Source organism: Aplidium turbinatum, chromosome 13 (genome assembly GCF_918807975.1).
Source record: "Aplidium turbinatum chromosome 13, kaAplTurb1.1, whole genome shotgun sequence".
NCBI classification, from domain to species: domain Eukaryota; kingdom Metazoa; phylum Chordata; class Ascidiacea; order Aplousobranchia; family Polyclinidae; genus Aplidium; species Aplidium turbinatum.
Window position 1 is genome coordinate 24,429,466 of NC_137484.1, and position 20,316 is coordinate 24,449,781.

The following is a 20,316-nucleotide window of genomic DNA, read 5'->3' on the forward strand; positions in this document are numbered from 1 at the left end:
ATTTATTATTCAAATATTCTTTTGGCTGCATCTGAAATATAATAAAATCTCAGTTTCGCTTAACCAGCGACCACTTGACAGAACTGGTTCGGGGTTGCGGTGACCTCCCTGATATCAAGCAACTTACAGTTGGCATGGAAACACATATATCGTCTGTGTGAGTTCATCTGCGTATTCACAATGCAGCACATTTTGCGGCTTACGAATAGTTTGCTATTCCCGGCTCAAGCTTGAGCAACTTTGGCTGTTCCTACTACATCGCATTGATATGCAATAATTTTATTCTAGACCGGGTATAACGAAAACCACATTTAGCTCTCCCCCTTGTCACTGAAGGTAATTTATTTTCCAAGCGTTTTCTTTTTCAATGGATCGTTGTTGAAAGGAGAAATGGTTTTAAAGGTCGATGATCCTTTTAATTTGTTATTTTTTATTTTTAAGGTTGTGAAATCTTCCCCGAGGTGGATCGAGATACACTCTTGGTGTCCGACTGGCAACCGACGCCTCATCAAACTTAACTGTATATTGGATGATAATGTTCATGTATTTCTTGAATTTTGTACCAGTATATTGTAGGAAATCATAGCAGAACACCAGTTTACGTTGAGCTTTTGATTTTATGTAACCGTCTATTTAGAATAGAATTTTATGCATGTTGATAATATCGGAGTTTACTTTATTTGTTTGTTTTACGTATTTTTCAAATTTGCTTTTTTTACATGTGCTAGCTGAAGATGCTATTACTACTGTATAGCGAAATCGATTCTTGACAAATTACATTAAGAGGTTAGATTGCTGTGCAAGTGCCAGCATTTGATGAATGCAAAATAGCATCAGCAATTTATACTTCATTTTCACTTTAGTATGTTACGGTTACGTCAAATCCAGTGTCTTTGCTATGTTTTGTTTGCGTGCATTGAAGAAAAAAAAACAAAAACAAAAAAACTAGCACACAAGCTTATTGATATCTTAGTGGGAAATTCGCCACCGTTCCAGCATAAACCAAAACTGCTTTCTTAAATTCCGGTCAGGACGGATTTCCGGTACATTCCTAGTGGTGACTATGCAACTTAGTGCAGTTGCTTAGCAACGGTGCATTCACTGTTTGTTCATATTCACTGTATCTTGGTGTCATGCATAAAGTGAACGTCGGTAACGTTGAAAATATGCAACTGCTAGTTTTATGAAGCTCCTGTTGTGCACTACGTGACCAATACACGGCGTGTCAAAATTGTGATACCATTTCTAATCGCACTGATTTTCACCCAGAAGCTAATTTATATTTTCTTGTCTAAGATCAATGTAAAAAAAAAAAAATTAAGTAAATAAAGGTTGAATTTTCTCATATTTATAATTGCTTTGAAAGAAGGGAAATTAACATTTGAATATTACGTTTTCAGCAAGTAGGCAGAAAATTTTCGTGGGGTGGTAGAAACAGGCAAAATGGCAACATCTTTGTCTGAAAAAGCAAATATTTTGAAACCATGATTTAAGGCAAGAAAATCTAAACTTTTGAATCGTCATCTGCTAACACTTGTTTTATTCCCCCGCGACTTTCCATCCTTAGAATGGAATTGGAATTGCTCCTGCAGCGCTCATGCATAGATTGTGTATTGGCCATTACCCTTCGTGTCAAAATTATTTCACCGATTGTTCAACTGATTTTTAAAATTAAGGCAAAATGTTTTCAGCAAATATCTTCAACTAGTTTGCCCTTGTGCTTACGCTGTAACAATAAAAGAGGTCTCAGGGAAGTTTGCAAATGACACCTCATTCATACTGTGGTACAATAATTTTCGCTTTCAAGACACATATTATTAATAGAGGGAGGAGTTTCACTTTAAGAAGAAACAGCTAATTTTTTAAATCATGTTGTGTTCTACAAAACTTTTATTTTTTCTGAACGAAAGCTGGCCTCCCCTGATCTTATGAAACTTATAGAGTAAAATGATGCTTGTGATGTTATGTATTGTATTGTCATCCTCATCAGAACATTAGATTTGTTTATCACACATTAGTTTCCAACATGGTAATGCAGTTAATATACAGAACGTTACTTCAAGATTGATCCAACGTATTGCAAAGCAAAGTGGGTCCATTTGTTTAAAATATTCTGTATTTCGATTGTAAGTTAACTTGGAAAAATTCAAAGAGATTAGTAAAACAATAAAGCTACTCTTAAAATAACAACTTGGCTTTTCTTGAATTCACCATATTTTGTCGTTATTCCCATTCCTCCATACTTCGCCTCTAAGTTATTGCTGTAACAAATTCCCTTCTGCTTTTCAAAAACTTTGACATGATTTCTTCACTTGTTACAACGTAATAATGTGATGTATTGTTACGTATGTTGCATTCTCGCCATGCACTTACCTTGGATTTGCACGAATGTGTTTTTTAAATCTTCTATACAAAGCGATGATATACCAATTAGCTGCGTATTGAAGCTGTGTTCATATATGTGTTTGCCTTAGACTTAGCTTCATTGAATATGAATTAATCAGTTTGCTTTAATTTTTCAGGTGAAATTTAAGATTTTGTTTAGTTGATGATTATTTGTTTGATTTGAAATCTTCCAAGATGGGAAAGCGCCAGCATCAGAGCGACAAGATGTACATCACCGGGAAGGAGTGGGCTTCCTTCTATGGAGGACACAAGAAGACTGTGGAAAACTCTGACTTCCGTCGACTCCCATTCTTCTGCTGCAGCATCTCACTGCAGCCTGTGGAGGATCCGATGTGCACGAAGGAGGGACACGTCTTCGATCTCCTCAACATCGTTCCTTGGATGAAGAAGTTTGGAACGAATCCGATCACTGGGAAGAAGATAGATGCGAAGTCCTTGATCAAACTGACCTTCCATAAGAACGCCGATGGGAAGTATCACTGCCCGGTGCTCTTCAAGGTGTTCAACGAGAACACCCACATCGTCGCTATAGCGACCACCGGCAACGTGTTTTCCTTCGACGCGGTCGAACAATTGAACTTCAAAGCGAAGAACTGGAAGGAGCTGCTTACCGACGCGCCGTTTGTGCGCTCTGACGTCATCACGATCCAAGATCCAACCCATCTGGAGAAGTTCAACCTCCAAACCTTCTACCACCTGAAGCATGACCAGAAGCTCCCGGATGCTGACCTCAAAGCGCGCGCCGATCCGCGGTACTTTATCAAAACGTTGAACGCTGAGACCTCGCAGACGTTGGACGAGTTGAAGAAGGAGTACAAAGGCGACGAGATGCTGCGCGCGAAAACGAAGACCGCGGTTAAAGTCGATAAGTTTAACGCATCGAATCACTCGACCGGGATGGTGTCCGCGTCGTTCACGTCTACTGCAAGAACGCCTCAAGTGGAGCACGAGGTCGAGGCCAAAGACGACGACCTGGTCCGCTACGAGCACGTCAAGAAGAAGGGCTACGTCCGCCTCGCCACCAACCTCGGCGACCTGAATCTCGAGCTCCATTGTGACATCGTGCCCAAGACGTGTGAGAATTTTATTCAGTTGTGCAAGAAAGGTTATTATGACAGAACAATATTTCACCGCTCGATGCGAAACTTCATGATCCAAGGCGGCGATCCTACCGGAACCGGAAAAGGCGGAGAATCGTTTTGGGGAGCTCCGTTTCAGGATGAATTCCGTTTTAATTTATCCCATTCGGAGAGAGGAATCCTAAGCATGGCCAACTCCGGGAAGGATTCCAACAAATCCCAGTTCTTCATCACCTTCCGCTCGTGCAAGCATCTGGACAGGAAGCACACGGTGTTCGGGAGGTTGGTGGGTGGGATGCCGGTCCTAGGGAGGATGGAGGCCATCGAGACGGATCGAAAGACGGATGCTCCGAAGCAAAGCATAGAGATCGAGAAGGCGACCGTGTTTGTTGATCCTTATGAGGAGGCTGATGAGAAGCTAGCTCAGCTCCGAAGAGAAGAGGAAGAAGCTCAAGAGAAGGAGAAGGTTGAGAAACGGGCCTCCGAAAGAGCCGCCGCAAAGCCGAAGATTTATCGAAGCGGCGTCGGGAAGTATGTCAACAAAAACTCCAGCAAAGATAATTCAGATGGAAGTTCCTCCTCCAAGAAGAGGAAAGTGAAGTCCGGATCTACGTTTGGTAACTTCAGCTCTTGGTAGCAATTTTGATCCTCATCTCCCACCAGCCAGCTCGAAATGCGCTCATTTATGCGACCGCTTGTCCATCACAGGCGGAGGTTTATGACGTCACACGGAGAAACGTTCATCGCGAAATATCATAGACACTGAGCACAAGATGTCGCTGGCGAGCATTCCGTTGACTTTCCCACGAAATGAACTCAGCGCGTGCGACTTTATTGTGGCGACAATGCGTTTGGTTCGTTATAATCCAAATTCTGTGTTGTTCCCATTAGTGGCTTATTATTTTTGAACTTGCGTATACTTTTCGAACCAGCCTTCCAACCAGGGCGGCCTCATTGTGTTGTGTGTGACGTGGCGTTGCAGACGTCACTGATATTGAGACCGAGCCTGCGCATTGTTACGTCTGTAGCAGGGGTTCGTAGAAGTAGGCGATCGCCAACTTGGCTGCGATATCTGACAAGTGGTGCCAAAAGTGTTGCCAGATATTTTTTAAGTTTTGAAAAAATATTATTTACATTTTTAAAATAGTAGTCGCCCAAGTCTTGCCCGTAAACAACTATTCTAAAGCAAGTTTATTATTTTCTTATCAAACTATCATTTTTTTTGCAAATTTAACCTTATTCTGCGCATAAACTATATTACCTGAATAATAATTACCAACTTCAACACTTACCAGATGAAACTTTATACTCCTGAGGTGTATTTTAAGTTTCTCAAGTTTTTTTTTTGTCTTAGATGCTTAATAACATACTTTTTAAACCTGTAAGTTTTACTCAATTTAGGTTTTGTAGATAAATTCGCATTTTCATTGCAAAGTGACAAAACTACAAATTACTTTAACTCAATCTTGTGTAACTTTAAACTTCAGATAAGTTTTAAACAGACAAGCTTTAGGCGACCACTACTCTAAAAAAGCCAAAAAAATATTTCTTCCAAAAATTTAAATAATATCTGGCAGTACTTTCGCTTCCACTTGTCAGATATCGCAGCCGAGTTGATCATCCCGTTATTATGAATCATTGTAGGCCTAATGATGCTTTCGCTATCATGGAATCGTGCAATTTGACGTCTTGTATGGAATGTCGGTGCTGCTGATGTAACTGATTGTTGGAGGGGTCGGATATCGTCTTGGCAAGCGGATGTGATGTCATCGATGGTGACGTCATGACGTGGTTATCAGGTGTGTCTCACGTTTGATTTCGTCTCCACCAATGCCATGACCCGACGCGTATATATCCAGCTTTCCAACGACATCATCGTTTGCGCGAGATGTCTGAAGCTTTTCAAACGTAAAGCTTTGGTAGAGAGATTGTTTTTGAACCATAGACAAGCAAAACAAAGTAACTTTAGCTGGTTTAACATAATGGATTACACAAACAAAGTATACAACATAATGACTCAAACGTTTTCTACACGTACGTGTGTCCTCGTGTGTCGATCGACCAATTTAAAATGATCTCTCGAGGCAGATCTGATTTTCAGACTAAGATCATGGAAGCATTAAGAATCAAACGTAACAATCCATCTCTCAACCGGCAGTTATTCGCCAGTTGCTCATCGTTCCTTTTTGTGTGTGTTCTAATTGTTTGTCACATGCCTGTAGTTTACACGTCATGTGATCTGTTTCTCACCGTACAGTTAACTCGTAATCATTCTTCTACCACTTGTTCAGTTTGTGCTTTTCAGTCCGGAGTGTCGTTACAGTTATAGTGCGAAGTCAAATTAATCTTACAATTTTTCATTTATGTATATTGCAGATTTAATTTCTTATGAGGACACACGTACGTGTCGAAAACGTTGGAGTCATTATATATGTTAGGTTATTTTGTTTTGCTTTTCAAACATACTCCCTCATTTTAACTCGTCGTATGTTTGCGCCCATTCAGACGTAATTAGTTAAACAATGAGCTCCCACTTTTTGGAACTTGGCAAGAGTCCAGTCCTGTTCGACCCCGTCAGTAGCGTCACAAACGTCTTCTATGACGAAGCGAACATGCAGGTGGGTCATTGTGGAGGCAACGCTGTTGCTTCGAATATTTAATCTTATTCATTGACGTCGATGGACGTGAAGGGGGTGTGTCAGTGTGTCACGACGGCAAACAATCGTCATTCTGTCACTGACTACAACGGTAGCCAGTTGTAAGAGCTTGTAAGACACCGCCAACCAATCAGAACATGTTTCAGTGACTACCGTCCAATTGTGACCCCTCTAACATTCAGCCAGAGAGTTGATCTTACTTTGAACTTTGTTTGGTAATTACAGAAGGATAAACAGGGGTGGAAATCGAACCCACGTCATCGAAATGTATTCCCTTGCCTTAGCCCACTAGACCACGCTGGCTACGGCGGAACGTTCACTGATTTTACTTTCTATCAGAAATGTTTGCGTTTTTTCTCTGTTTTACTTGTAACTTTCTGATTGGTTGAATCGCTGTTCCTGTGACTTCTGATTGGTCCAATGATTTATTTGTCTTACCAAAAGTATTTATGTTAAATTACCCACCGAACACAGTGACTTCAATCCATTGTGTTAGTTTTGCGAGGATTATTCAAATAGAATTATTAGGGCTTCGTCATCTTCACAATAAGGTCACGTGGTGGTCAAGCTTTGTAGCTCGTCCCATGATTCCAATGTCATCATGGATTCCCATGTTTCTAGGTGTTTGCGGTGAGGTCTGGGGGCGAGACAGGGGTCGTAGTGAAGGGACCAACCGACAGATGCGAGTTCACTTTCCTTCTCAAGGACCGTGGTCCTCTTGTCTCCGTCAAGTTTTCCCACCAACACAAAGTCCTGGCTCTGCAAAGGAGCGACCGATCCGTGGTAAGGAGGTTTCTGAGTCGCTGTACTTGCAAGGAAACGTCGGACGATCTTAGTTCTTTGTAAGAAAAGTTCTTCAAAAAAAAATGTCGCGAAGAAAAAGATACAACTCGGAATTCTATTGAATTTTCCTTCGCCGCTTCCGTTAAACTTTGGAAAGCTTTTGTTGCCAAAGTTACATATCACGTGATGGACAGCGCTTGTTCCACCTTAATTCTCAAACAAATGATAGAACCGGCGCCATGTTACTCCCAGGCCGGAACCACGATGGGGCGCATTCGCGATGCTCCATTGTAACGCGCTTTATAGGAAGTGCAATATTGTGTCGATCTTTAATTAAAGTGGAAGGTATTGTGACGTCAGTAATGACGTTACCCTGGTCAAGCTTTTTTTTCAAACGACTGACGATGATTTTGTTCAGGAATTCTCCAACTTCGAGCACGGAGCAACCGACCCCATCGAATACTCGCAAACCTGCAAGGTACGTTTTTTTGCGTTGTGTAACGTCGAACTATTGCAAGAAGACGTCATCAGTTACCCACAATGCTCAACAATTCGGTTGTCCCCCTGAAGTACTGCTCAAGGTCAACGTTTGCTAAATATTTACAACATTTTGTTGGTTGGGAAGCGCTGCTGCTCTACCCTCCATCCCCACATAACCCCCATTGTACTCCATCCCCATATAACCCCCATTGTACTCCATCCCCGGATAACCCCCATTGTACTCCATCCCCTTATAACCCCAATTGTACTCCGTCCCCATATAACCCCCATTTTACTCCATCCCCGTATAACCCCCATTGTACTCCGTCCCCATATAACCCCCATTGTACTCCGTCCCCATATAACCCCCATTGTACTCCATCCTCATATAACCCCCATTGTACTCCGTCCCCTTATAACCCCCATTGTACTCCATCCCCATATAACCCCCATTGTACTCCATCCCCTTATAACCCCCATAGTACTCCGTCCCTATATAACCCCATTGTACTCCGTCCCCATATAACCCACATTGTTCTCCGTCACCATATAACCCCCATTGTACTCCATCCTTTTATAACCCCCATTGTACTCCGTCCCCATATAACCCCCATTGTACTCCGTCCCCATAAAACCCCTATTGTACTCCGTCCCCATATAACCCTCATTGTACTCCGTCCCCATATAATCCCCATTGTACTCCGTCCCCTTATAACCCCCATTGTACTCCATCCCCTTATAACCCCCATTGTACTCCGCCCCCTTATAACCCCCATTGTACTCCGTCCCCTTATAACCCCCATTGTACTCCGTCCCCTTATAACCCCCCACTGTACTCCGTCCCCATATTACCTCCATTGGACTCCGTCCCCATATAACCCCCATTGTACTCTGTCCCCTTATAACCCCCACTGTACTCTGTCCCCTTATAACCCCCATTGTACTCCGGTCTACCCCAATTGTACTCCGTCCCCTTATAACCCCCATTGTACTCCATCCCCATATAACCCCCATTGTACTCCGTCCCCTTATAACCCCCACTGTACTCTGTCCCCTTATAACCTCCATTGTACTCCGTCCCCATATAACCCCCATTGGACTCCGTCCCCTTATAACCCCCATTTTACTCCGTCCCCATATAACCCCCATTGTACTCCGTCCCCATATAACCCCCATTGTAATCCAGGGCCGCAACAACAAGATCCGAACCTTCCACTGGGTGTCCCCCGACGAGCTCATCTTCGCCACCGAGCGCGGCGTCGAATTCTATCAGGTCAGTCACTTCTCTGTGTCGCGATCTTGTGTCGTGTAAGTCTGTGCCATACGTTTTGTCAACGTAAATAAATGGAGGAGCCACTGCAGGCAACTGGTCGACCCTGATGTTTCGGGATGAAGACCAGGCTTCTTAGAAGCAAAATAGAAAGATGACCGCTAGTTGGAGCCTCCAGTAGTAATGTTATGAGCTAGGCTGGCGATGAGTAGCGAGGTGCAGTTTTGTTGTTTGTAAATGTGAAATAAACATTTTAATGAATTGACGACCTTTCAAAGTCGGCTCGATGCTGCAGCAATGGAACAATGCGTGAGGAGGATAATAATTTTATTCTGTTTATTTTCATCAACACATCACGTGATCTCCTCCAGCTGAACACCGAGCGTCGCTACCTCAAACTGATCAAAAGCGTCACAATGACACTGCACTGGTCCGTCTTCTCGGTGAGTACCCGAGTGATGTCACTAGGCTCGATTATCTGGTGTCCGCCATGTTGGTTGCTTATTGCGACTTCAACCTGCCACGAGGGGACGGCATCGATCTGTGTTTTGTAATAATCGTTGGGGAACATTTTGTATACAGACATTGGAATCCTTCAAGGTAGTTGGTAGTAACAATCTTGCCTACAAGGTCGCCCCTTGACCTTCATTGAAGATCTTGATACTTGTTTGAACTGAATCTTGTTCTTTGCAGCCTGAGGCATCGGTGTTACTTGCGTCATCAGGGGACGGGGGGTTGCTCGTGCCCTTCCATGTGAAGGTGAGTCAAGCGACTTTATGTTTTTGTGCAGAAAGTTGGTGTCTCATTGTTACCCGGTCCTGGGTTCGCTTCCAGGCCAGGCCATTTGGAAACTTGGTTAATTCCATGTTGGGCACCCAGACATTCAAACTTAATGTGTTGGAGATTGGGTTTGGTTTTGGACCCCCACCTCATTTAACTTGCCACAAGTCAGGGGTGAAACGACTGGCAAATCCAAGAAAGTCGATCCCGCCTTGTGATAGATTGACGTCAGGTTTCAGTCAATCAAAGTCTGTTCTACATCTTCAGGACGGCAAGTTGATTCAGCTGAAGGGATTCGAGATTGAAACATCCGGGACACCCAACGCGCGTCTCCAAGAACGTGACGTCATACTGTGCAACTTGTGAGCATCAAATTGTCGTTGATATCTTGAATAACAATGTCTCGCTCTGTTAGAGTCTCAAGCGTTTGTAGTCATTGTGAACATATAGTGGTGGCAGTAGTTTGGACTATTTTGTTGTAAAGAATGTGATAAAAACACGTTAGATTGACGCGAAGTATAGAATAATCACGTTGCCAGTAGCTACGTTGTGACGTCAACCGATATGACGTACTTGCAGGTACCACACCTTGTACGCTGGTGTCCTACGTCATCCCGTTCCCAACAGCAGCGAGAAGTGTCATCTGGATCTTTATCTCCTCAACAAGTTGGTTCCAATTGAGCTCCGTGTGTTGAGTGGTTGGTTGTGTCGCACAATATGGCATCTCAGACCCAGACGACAAATCAACCAATTTTTACGTTGATTTAACGTCTCCAGACGTTGAATTGATATCAAAAACGGTTGATTTGCTATCCGGGGAGCTACTCCCTCTCAAATCAACTGAGTAATTGTTGTTAACTTGTTCTTATGCAACTGATGATGACCGTATGTACCCCGTTAGGGACAGCGCTGTGCGGAAGTCGTTCATCCTCCAGCTCGGATTGGTTGGAAGATTTGCCTTCAGCATCGTCGACAACCTCGTCGTGGCGCACCACCAAGTGTCCAAGGTAGGGACGAAAAGGAGGGGGCGTTGTCTTTGAGCCCCACCTAACCCCCAGGGTCTAATTCAATCAAATGAAAAGTTTATTCTAGAATACGTGGCTGTCTTCCCACTGTCTTCGTTGGTCCGTGCGTCTATGTGTCCAAATTATTTTTGGTTGTTTTTTATGCAGAGTTTCTATTTGAAACTTTACCAACATTTTGCTGCAGATCAAAACCACTCCTCGTGTGCGTCACAGTGGCCTGCTATGGCGGATATCTTTGTTGTTTCTATGATATTACGGCTCGGTGGCTTAGTGGTTAGTGCGCCCGCCTCTGAATCGGTAGGCATGGGTTCGATACCTTGTCGGGTCATACCAAAGACTTTTTAAAAATGGTACTGAATCTAATTTCTGCTTGGCACTGAGTAATGGAGTGGATTCGGGTAATAATGTACTCAGTTGCGCCTCCATACGGCTGCATTGACACTGTCTGCTTTGTAAAGCGCTGAGGAGCAACGCATTCTGCTATGGATACAGCGCTATATAAAAACTAACATTATTATTATTTGTTTCTCGGCAGCCGATTTGTAGCAAGAATTGACAGCGATAGACACCGTGTTTCGCCCATGAGGCTGGGCTCGTCAGTATCGCACCACTAGTGTTAAACTGTTTCATTTGCATCAACAGCGCACGGGTACAAATAATTGACACGGCGAGAGAGCACAAACAAACATAGCCAGGTCGAAGACTTTAGAAAACCGGCCTGCCACACCCCGCGGCGGCGTGATTTAGGGGTGACGATGCACCCGGAGGGGTAAGTCCACCAGCTTAGGTCGCGGGGGCCAGGCTGGGGAGTCGAGGCACCTGTGGAGGGAGAGTGTGGATCGAAAACGTTACATGACCCGTCCGCAAATTTAGAATGGCGGAGCGGGCCAGGGAGACAGGCTCTTTCTGCATTGCCCAGAAAGATGGCCTGCGACGGGCCGGGCGACCCGTCGCGTGTGGACGCTGGAACCGGCAGTAATTGACCGCCGGGCGGCGCCCACGTCTCCCTCACGCGACCTCGGCGCAGGTACTTGACTCTTATACCCGGTCTGCCAGTAGGCAGAGCGGATAAAATTGGGGTCTACCACGAGGAAGAGAGTCAACTATTTAAGGATAATTTGGTTCTCGTGGCAAACAAAATTCAAATAAAAATGTGGAGCAGAGGCTCGATTAATCAATAGAAACAAAAAATATAGGTGGGATTGTAATACATACTCACTGGAGAAGAGTAAGCTTTGATTCGGCGAGCACGGATGTGCACTGGCCAGACGTTGACGCAGGTTCGCCCAGCTGGGTCGGGGAGGCTAGCGATTGAAACTAGAGGCACTGATAGGCTACATTACCAGGAAAAAGTAGAAAATTGGGGTGGAAATTTTGAGGCTGCATCGAGTTGATCAGGGGATCGTGCTGATCAATGCGTTGAAAGCAGAGCGAGGTTGATCCGAGCGGGCAAGAACAGCGTTACAAGGCGAAGGCAGCATAAGATAATTCGAAACAATTGATTGATTAATACATAGAGATATAGTGATGATTGAAGTTACTTAATTGCTGTTAAACCATGTACATTAGACATTTTATTCCTTTCCTTTGTTCATTTTTGAATGCTTGGGTTTGATGAGACTGGAGCGTTATAAAAAAGATGACACTGGTTTATAGACATACGTTGATGATATAAGGTGATGAATTTTAAGACAATTGATATAAGGTTATGACGTCTAAACGGTTTGCTGTCTTGCGCGCTCGGGTACTTACTGCAACGTTTCTGTTATTGGGGAATAAGTTTCTGATCGCTGAAGTCGTCTTTTCTATGACGTAGCCCCTCCACAAGTGAGCCCGGCGTTCCAAGCTTTCCAGACGCGGAAGGATCCTTTGATTGAGAGGGAAGCCACTTTTCTAGCCACCTCTGCTACCCCACGAGAAGGAACGCCCAAGGCCGTCAGAGCTCGAGAGCTCGTCGGGGCATAGCTCCCGAGGGAGCCTACGACGAACGGAAGTGACAGGACGTCCCTGCAAGGGCGCTTCCTGTCTTCCTTTATGTTGACACATAACTCGCCGTACTTGTCGTGTTTCCTGTCGGCGGCTTTTCGAAGAGAATCCGCGCCGTTGTCGAACGGACATGTGACGTCACATACGACCGTGACACCGTCAGGGCGTTGCAAGACGATGTCAGGACGCAGATCGGCACCGCCCGCTTCCACGTGCTGTGGAACCGTACTATCTATGGAAAGCCCGGGTTGCCATTCGGCAGGCACGTGCCCCACGATCTCCCTCAATACTGAATTGTGTCGTTCCGTGACGACAGTCATCACGGTAGGGCAGTGATTCAATATGTGTCAACATAAAAGAGTCTCTTCCGCTTTCCCACAAGCACGACACACTGCCACAATGATATTCGACCACCGCTTTACCAGTCTAACTCTTATCTTTGTGGAAACGAAGAAAGAGCCAACAAAACCAGCAGGCGCCAGGGCAGAGGACATGTGAAGATAGGGGCGTTCTTCCCGGCTTTCAGCACAAGGCTAGCGAGTGCTCAGCCTTGTGCTGAAAGCCGGGAAGAACGCCCCTCTCTTCACATTATTATTATTATATTTAACGTTGTTTAGACATCAATGATATTCGACATCAAGCTACCAGGTGTGTCGCGGTCGAACGTTGTCTACTTGGACCCCCTGGTGCACCCCCTCCCAATCCGCCCCTACCAGATGAAGACCCAAGGTGGGGGTTGCTATTTTTGTTTGAAAATACCAGGGTTTCCAATTCTTTTAACGTTTTATTATTTCAGAGTTCAGCATCAATTCTGGCAACACTGTCGTCGAGAAAGAAGTTGAATTGTGTGAGTGATGTTTGTGAGATAACCAATTGTGATTGTTACTGACTTCCGGGTAAATGACGTCATCGCTAGCTAGCCTGTCTCGTGTTATCGTGCGATGCTTTGACGAATATTCGAACCGACGCCCATCGCTCTCGTTCCAGACGCACAGACGTGGATTGTCTTCCGCCCGAACCTCGTGATCGATGCCGCTCTTGGATGCATGTGGAACCTGAAGATCAACCTCTCGGACATTGTTGATATGTTCCAGGACCAGGTTGGTTCAACGCAATTTAACGTTAGAACGACGTAAGTTTTCGATGTGTTCGTCGTACACAGCTTAACACAAGTGACCTCGTGTACTTCCGTTCAAGTGAGATCGATATTGTTCGCATGATTTTTTGAGAAGTTATCTTCCTTCAAACATCTCTTCCCTACAACGGACGACTTCATCAGTGTTTCCCTATGTTTTTACAGTGTTTACTTTTGGATTTTCTGCTTTTAAGGAAGGGCAGCAAGGGAACCATTATTGAGGTTTTCAAGTCAGGTTTGTTGATAGAATTTGTGGTTTAACTTTATGTAACTTTAGCAACTACATCTGCTGACTCTGCTCCTAACTTCCAGCTTTGCATCCGAAGAGTCAGGCTCCTCTTGCACAAGTATCTTCCTTCTTCTCCAAGCTCAACCAGGTTTACAAGGACTACATAGACGCTGAGCAGCACTTCCATAAGGTGAGTGATCGTCATTCCGCCGCGGGATATTGTGGATTGTGATTAGATGATGCTGCCATTTTACATGCTTTGTCAGAGGGTGGTAGTGGAAAACTGTGTCGGAAGATAAGTTTGCTCAAGTTGTTCAGTGATATGTCGCAGGTTTTTTATGTTTCAGTGAATCCCTGGTTAGATTTATATAGACGTCACACATTCGTCACCGTATCGTCACATCTCTTGTAGAAGTTGCAGTTCCAACCGGATGTGACGCACACGCCCTACCACCGCGCCTGGGTGACGTTGGACCAAAGTGACGTATTCACCCATCTCCTGGAGCCGTTCGTCGACGATTGTGACGTGGCCTACCAGTTCAAGGTGGCGGTTATGACGGAGTACATGAAGTCGCTCGACAGCTTCAAGATCAAACCGATGGTGAGGATCGCGATGTGTCGGGCGCCGCTGAGAGTTCAACTCGCAACTTACTGGATGTGTGTTTGTGCCGAGGAGGGCGTTTGATGTCACTAAGATGTCGCCCGCTGTAATTGCGGCACTCTTTCACGTCTTTTCAACGTCAATTTCAGCATTGCATCAGCAAGCTGCTTATAAGCACACTGGTTCATGGGGGCGGCCACTTCCTCCTGCAGCAACTGCTACGACACAATGTCATCGAAGATTCCCATCCGGCCGCATGCCTCTTGTTGTCGCTAGAGAGCACCCACCCCCTTTGCTTTCAACTGGCCCTGGACATGTTGAAGGTAGGCTCTTGTTTTATTACGTCATAAACACTGCGGGCCTCAATCACCGACTCGTGCTCTTGCAGTTTGTATTTCAAGTTATTGATTGTTCGAAGGAAAGTTGAGTCTCCGATAATATGACGTCAATTGTTTCATAATATCTCAGCCCGAGCTCGTATTGTTGGTAGCGGATTGTGAAGCGCTGGTTGTTGTGGACAAGACCTTGCGTGTGCTGGATAAAGTCTTTTTGGCGGCTTGTTTTTAATTGATTCCATTTTGTAGAGTTGTTCCGTGATTAAGACATTTGTTCAAATATCATGCGACGCTGGGGAAGTCCCTCACGCAAGTTGGCAAACGTGACGTAGAACAGCGTCATGTGACGTTTGAAGGCAAAGTTTTCTTCGCATGAACTTTCTTCAAACTGATTGTCTGACGCTGCAACTTGTTTCCATGCCAACCATTGTAATCGATCTTCCTCCGCAGCGCCTGGCAACATCTGACGAGCAAGTCATCGAAGTCATGCTCTCCAAACAAATGGTGAGACTTATTGCGTCATAATCGTAACGTTTTTTGCGTCAAACTACAATGTGATGACGTGAATGCGATAATATTGTGGGATTTTAATTCGGAAACTTCTCAGTCAATCTCGGTAGCCGAGCTTGCGTCAGTGGTTCAAAGCCTCTACTACACTCTACAAGTTTGTGAAACTGCCAGGATTCTCAAGAGGAATTCGTATTTGGGGGATAAAGATTTTTTTCATTAGCGACCATCCCTCGCATCCTCATGATGTCCCTCCTCCCCAGATACTTCCCGCTCTCCGATTCATTCGTCATGTTGGAATGACTGATCTGGTTCCCGCCAAGAAGTTCCTGAGTGCATCCATGCATGACGACATGCTTTTCTACTCGGTCTACAAGTTCTTCGAGTCGCGCAACCTTCGACTGAACGGGAAAGCGCAGTTTGCTGATGGTGAGTTCACTATTGACGTCTGTTAACGTTGTATTTGCGTCAATTGTATGAAACACATTGCACCGTCCAGTTTGGTGATCACCGTAACATCGATTTGGATATTGGAACTAAAATCGCCATATTTGTTTGCGTGAAGGATGATTTATCAAAACATGGCTTTGTTGACTCATAGTATCAGGTTGGTGACACTTTTGTTTGTTATTTGAGCTTCAAGTCTCGGTCCGCTTCAGATGTGTGTAGTGCCCATGCGCGGTGTTGAAAGAGCAAGTAAGCCCTCATCCACCTTCAAATATAATTGTTTGATCTGTGCCTAGCCTACAATCGCGTGCTCTCGACGAATCCTTGTAGGCCGATTAACACGCATGCCGTAGAAGGTTATTTTTGGGGGCGCGAAAGAAATGCTGCCCAAATATAATTGTGCCCGAAAAAGATTTGCAACAAAACATGTCACCATTTTTCATCTAGGCCTACTGGCAATTAGGTTGCAACAAGTATGCATTCCACACTGTTCTGATAATGCCCAATTTTTTTTCGCAACAATTTTGGCTATTTTTCTTTGCTAGTTAAAAATTGAATTATGTCGTCACTCAAAGATATGAAACATGCAAATTATCCAAATTGTTAAATCTTTTGCCAATCTGTTAAAATATAAAATGCAGTTTCAATTAAACAAATTTCTGTCCGAATTATCCACACGTCAAAAGTTTTGTGGGTGCGACCCCTGCACTTATGACGCATGCGATGGTGTTGTGGACGATTCATCCATTGTTGATCGTCTTGTCGTACACGCGTTCGAAAAGACGGTGGTTCGATACAGCTCAAGAGCATGCTCCTTGACAAGACACTTCTTGAAGATTTCAAAGCTAACCACCGCACATAGCTCCAGGTAGGACAATCTTTCATCGCACCCACGCTGTCTCTTTCAACATTGTTCCAATTCATTTCAGCCGATCGCTGTAGCGAATACACGAAACATTACGTCAAACTCTTCGGGAACAAGACCGCCGCGTGAACCCTACGATTGTGACGTCAGCAGTGTGCAATCATGTGTGACGGGGGTTTGGAACCTTCGAAGGCGACGTTCAAGATCGGACGAGACAAGATGATGACGTCATTTGTAATCAGCAAGTTCTTGCATTGAACTAAATGATCGCTTCCGCGGAGTGAGATGGGACGGTCTGGGGTGGCACGTGCTCCTCGCATCGCCATCCACCAAGCGGGCGAGAAATCACCAAGTTACATTCACAATTTCAGAAATAAATCAACATCAAACATCTTGTGGTCTTCATAATCTCTATTGCACGCAGCGTGTTACAGAATGAAAGTTAGAGTATTCCACGTAAGTTTTTCTAAGCATGCCTTTGAGGAATTGAGGTAGCAACCCTAGTTGCAGTAGCTAACTTTTGGGAGTGACATCGTCAGGCAAGCTTGAAAGTAACATTTGAAATGACCAGATCTGAATACTTTGGTCAAGAAGGAGCCACTTTCCAGTAAGATCCCAATTGCTGCGAGGACACCGCCAGCCAATCAGAATATGTTAGCGGCTACCATTCTAGCAGTCAGCCAGAAAATTGATTGTTCTTTGAATTTTGGTAATTACAGAAGAAAAAAAAGAGCAATGGCAGTGGTGGGAATCGAACCAACGTCAACGAAATGACTATCATCGCCTTAACCCTCTGCGCTAACTCAGGTGGCAAAAGGGTGACTTGCGTTTTGGAGTTGACCGGTGACTCGAGTGAAGATTTGCATTTTTCCCAGTTCTTTCCAGAAGCCCAACCTTGATGACGTCACGAACAGCGTAGTTTCTGATTGGTTGGAGGTGTCCTTGCAGCAATTGGGATCTCACTGGAAACCAGTTACGGTATATGTTTAAGTGGCTCCCTTCTTGACCAAAGTATTCAGATCTGGTCATTTCAAATGTTACTTTTTGCCTGACGTCAGGGTATTCTAACTACAGTAGAATTGGCCTATATCGACACCTCAAAGGGATGAAGTGGCGAATCGACATAATTTGTTACTAGCCTTGTCATTAAATCGTAATTGGCATCATGTCCCAAAGTCAAAAAAACTACAGCTGTCACTATAAATCAGGGGTGGGGAACCTTTTTAGTATTGCGGGCCACATAAAATGAGAAATAACACAGGCGGGCCACTAAAAATTTCGAAATTTTAGCTAGTAGCTTGACAGCAGTGACAATGCATTATTTCACGAATTCTCCATCTGCATGTTGTTTCAGCTTCTTTGCTATCAGTTCAGTAATTTCATAACTCGTTCTGACAATATCTTCATCCTGTTTGCAGTAGCCTACCTTGACACAGTGCTTTGCTGCGCTTGTAACTCTCTTCTAAGGACACTAATTTTATCCTGCCTCGCCTGCCCTGTTAGCTGTTTCAAATAGCAGGAGTCATAATGACGCTCTAAAATTGATTTCTTTATTGCTGCTACAGATTTACCACAAACAATGCACACAGGTTTGCCACTTCAACAAAGTACAAGTTTGTCCAATCTTTCTGGAACATTCTGCCTTCATCACTAATCTTTCTTTTCTTTCCAGAAGCCATTATAGCCTACAACGTAAAATTTTGCTAATTTGAGAAGTAGGCTACTCTGCAAAACACTTTTCACGAATGGCATAACTGACCGATTAACAACAACTGGTCACATTGTTGTTACAAATTGCCTTCTATGATGGATTAACTATAGTCATAGAAGGCCATTCGCAATATAGGCCTACCGAGAATGCAGAGCCTAGCCTACTCTTTTTTGAGCTGTTGTTTCAATATATTTTGGGTAAAGAAATATTGACGCGGGCCACATGAAACAGTCACGCGGGCCGCATTCGGCCCGCGTGCCGCAGGTTCCCCACCCCTGCTATAAATGAACAAAATGTGTCACAACGGAGGCGGCTCGAATGTACGTAGAGGAGAGCAATTTGAACAAAGGATCGCCCCTTCTATGCCACAGGACGGAACGTTACAAGATTTGGAGGGCGAAACATAGAATGGAACTTATATCTCACCATGCTATGAAACGCCAACAACACAAATGCACCGTTAAATGGAGGTTAAGTTACGTTGAATTTGCGTAAAAGTAACGCTTAGTGCTACATATGCTTCACTGGGTCTGTGACGAGTAGGTTGCCAGATGAGCCCATCGTGTTTTTCCTTCTGGTCCTTGTCCGCCCCTATATATGGCAGGTGGGGGGCCTCAGACGACAATGGAGAGTAGTAGTAGGAAAGGCAGGCTATCGACGAGCCAAGGATGGAGCCAATTGCGACGTCTGAACACAAACAACGTCATGACACGGCATCATGAGATACGAGTTCAAATCCCACCGGGGACCTTACCTCGATGTATTTACAACCGGAATCAGATGAAACCAGTCGCGAAAATTCACTAGAAAGCGCCACATCTACATAGAATCCCCGTCTTGGAATGACATTTTTTGCAACAAAATAGGGATAAAACTACTATTAATTCTGCGCTAGTTCGGCCGGAAGTATGGAGTCCAGCAGTTGCTGCAAATGCTTTTGAACTTCTCTGTCAGTGACGATTATTTTTGAACACGTCAGCAGAGACAAAACCATCCCAACAACACGCCAGCAATTTAAAGTCATGGAAGATGTTCATTTCACAATAACAATTGAAAAACGGAACGAAAAAGTTGATAAAACAATAAAGGAATAGAAATTCTTCCCATGGGGAATCCCCGCCACCCACCTTGCCAATGGTGCCGATAATCCATTGTTTTGCTGAGGGCGATCATGACTGCCCCCAAGAGGGGTGCGAGCCCCAGACAGAGCCTCCAAGTCCTCCCCCTCCCGGCATGAGTAAAGCATTGCAACTTCCAGCACATAAAGAGAGTGCAGAATCCAAGGGTAGCAAACGCGTCTGCACAAAATGTTCGAATGGCGGGTTAATACCCGACAAGTCACTGAAGCGAGTCATGTCAAGCAACTACAAATAACTCGCTGCCAAATTTCCGTGCATCTTGAGGCGGTTGCCACATCGGGCAGCCATTAACACCTTTGCAGCACTTTTGAATCGTGTCATGACGCTTCGGGTTTGGCTCCTTTGGAAACGCGTTATCGCTGCGCGGCCGGTTCTACAGTGGGGATGGGTAGGGGCATACCGAGCTCATTGAATATGACAACATAATCTCCGCAAAGCTCACATGACGAGTGTCCACTTGGAAAGCTTTTTCTCCCTTCGATTATGTCGTCATGATCGCCGGTGCAGACGAGGTCAAAGGTCGAGGGCTGACCTTGTGAGGTTTTCCGTCGGGGTAACACCTGTAATTGTGGATGGTTAGGTAACGCTGCTTGACCCATGTGTGCAATGGGACAAACCATGATTACACAAAGCTCCAGGTTTTTATTTTGATCATCAAAAACGATTTGAGCGAAACTTCGTTGCCTTGCTTAAAACGAAACAATATTTTTCCAAAAATGAAACGAAATTTCCAGACGAAGCAAAATATTTTTGCGTAGAATATTCACAACTAGAATCATAATCATCGTCGCGTTCCGGATTCATAATAAAACAAAACTGTTTTCATTACAAAACAAAGCGAAACAAAGAACAAGAATTTTACGTAAAATGGTTTTGAAATC

The 20,316-nt window shown here is 44.5% G+C and overlaps 4 protein-coding genes across 7 annotated transcripts in view; 3 read left to right on the forward strand and 1 right to left on the reverse strand.

The window, feature by feature from the left end:
• LOC145781883 (uncharacterized) overlaps positions 1-2,522 on the forward strand; it is a 35,552-nt gene extending 33,030 nt beyond the window's left edge. For all 3 annotated transcript variants that reach the window (XM_082593566.1, XM_082593568.1, XM_082593567.1), the window contains one exon: positions 442-2,522. In XM_082593566.1, the coding sequence (XP_082449692.1) occupies positions 442-518 (77 nt within the window). In that variant the 3' untranslated portion in view covers positions 519-2,522. The remainder of the gene's footprint in view (positions 1-441) is intronic.
• LOC145781882 (RING-type E3 ubiquitin-protein ligase PPIL2-like) lies at positions 2,522-5,991 on the forward strand. The gene has a single exon (XM_082593565.1). It carries the CDS (start codon positions 2,581-2,583, stop codon positions 4,120-4,122), a length of 1,542 nt encoding a protein of 513 aa, XP_082449691.1. The 5' UTR covers positions 2,522-2,580; the 3' UTR covers positions 4,123-5,991.
• LOC145781880 (regulator of MON1-CCZ1 complex-like) lies at positions 4,959-16,967 on the forward strand. 2 transcript variants are annotated; one of them, XM_082593563.1, is made up of 19 exons: positions 4,964-6,103; positions 6,764-6,925; positions 7,344-7,403; positions 8,592-8,678; positions 9,047-9,118; positions 9,369-9,434; positions 9,723-9,817; positions 10,035-10,121; positions 10,357-10,462; positions 13,084-13,195; positions 13,263-13,313; positions 13,454-13,566; positions 13,767-13,836; positions 13,914-14,020; positions 14,243-14,431; positions 14,581-14,754; positions 15,217-15,270; positions 15,537-15,702; positions 16,650-16,967. In XM_082593563.1, the coding sequence occupies exons 1-19, from the start codon at positions 6,008-6,010 to the stop codon at positions 16,712-16,714; spliced, it is 1,932 nt and encodes a 643-aa protein (XP_082449689.1). In that variant the 5' UTR covers positions 4,964-6,007; the 3' UTR covers positions 16,715-16,967. The 2 variants fall into 2 exon arrangements, with proteins under 2 accessions (XP_082449690.1, XP_082449689.1); XM_082593564.1 differs by lacking the exons at positions 15,217-15,270; positions 15,537-15,702; positions 16,650-16,967 and adding an exon at positions 15,016-15,137 and having other exon boundaries at positions 4,959-6,103.
• A 1,789-nt stretch (positions 16,968-18,756) lies between these two features.
• Positions 18,757-20,055, reverse strand: LOC145781773 (phospholipid phosphatase 5-like). Its single transcript, XM_082593443.1, has 3 exons — positions 19,878-20,055; positions 19,424-19,594; positions 18,757-18,983 (listed from the first exon to the last, which is right to left on the reverse strand). The coding sequence occupies exons 1-3, from the start codon at positions 20,053-20,055 to the stop codon at positions 18,757-18,759; spliced, it is 576 nt and encodes a 191-aa protein (XP_082449569.1).
• Positions 20,056-20,316: the final 261 nt, after the last annotated feature.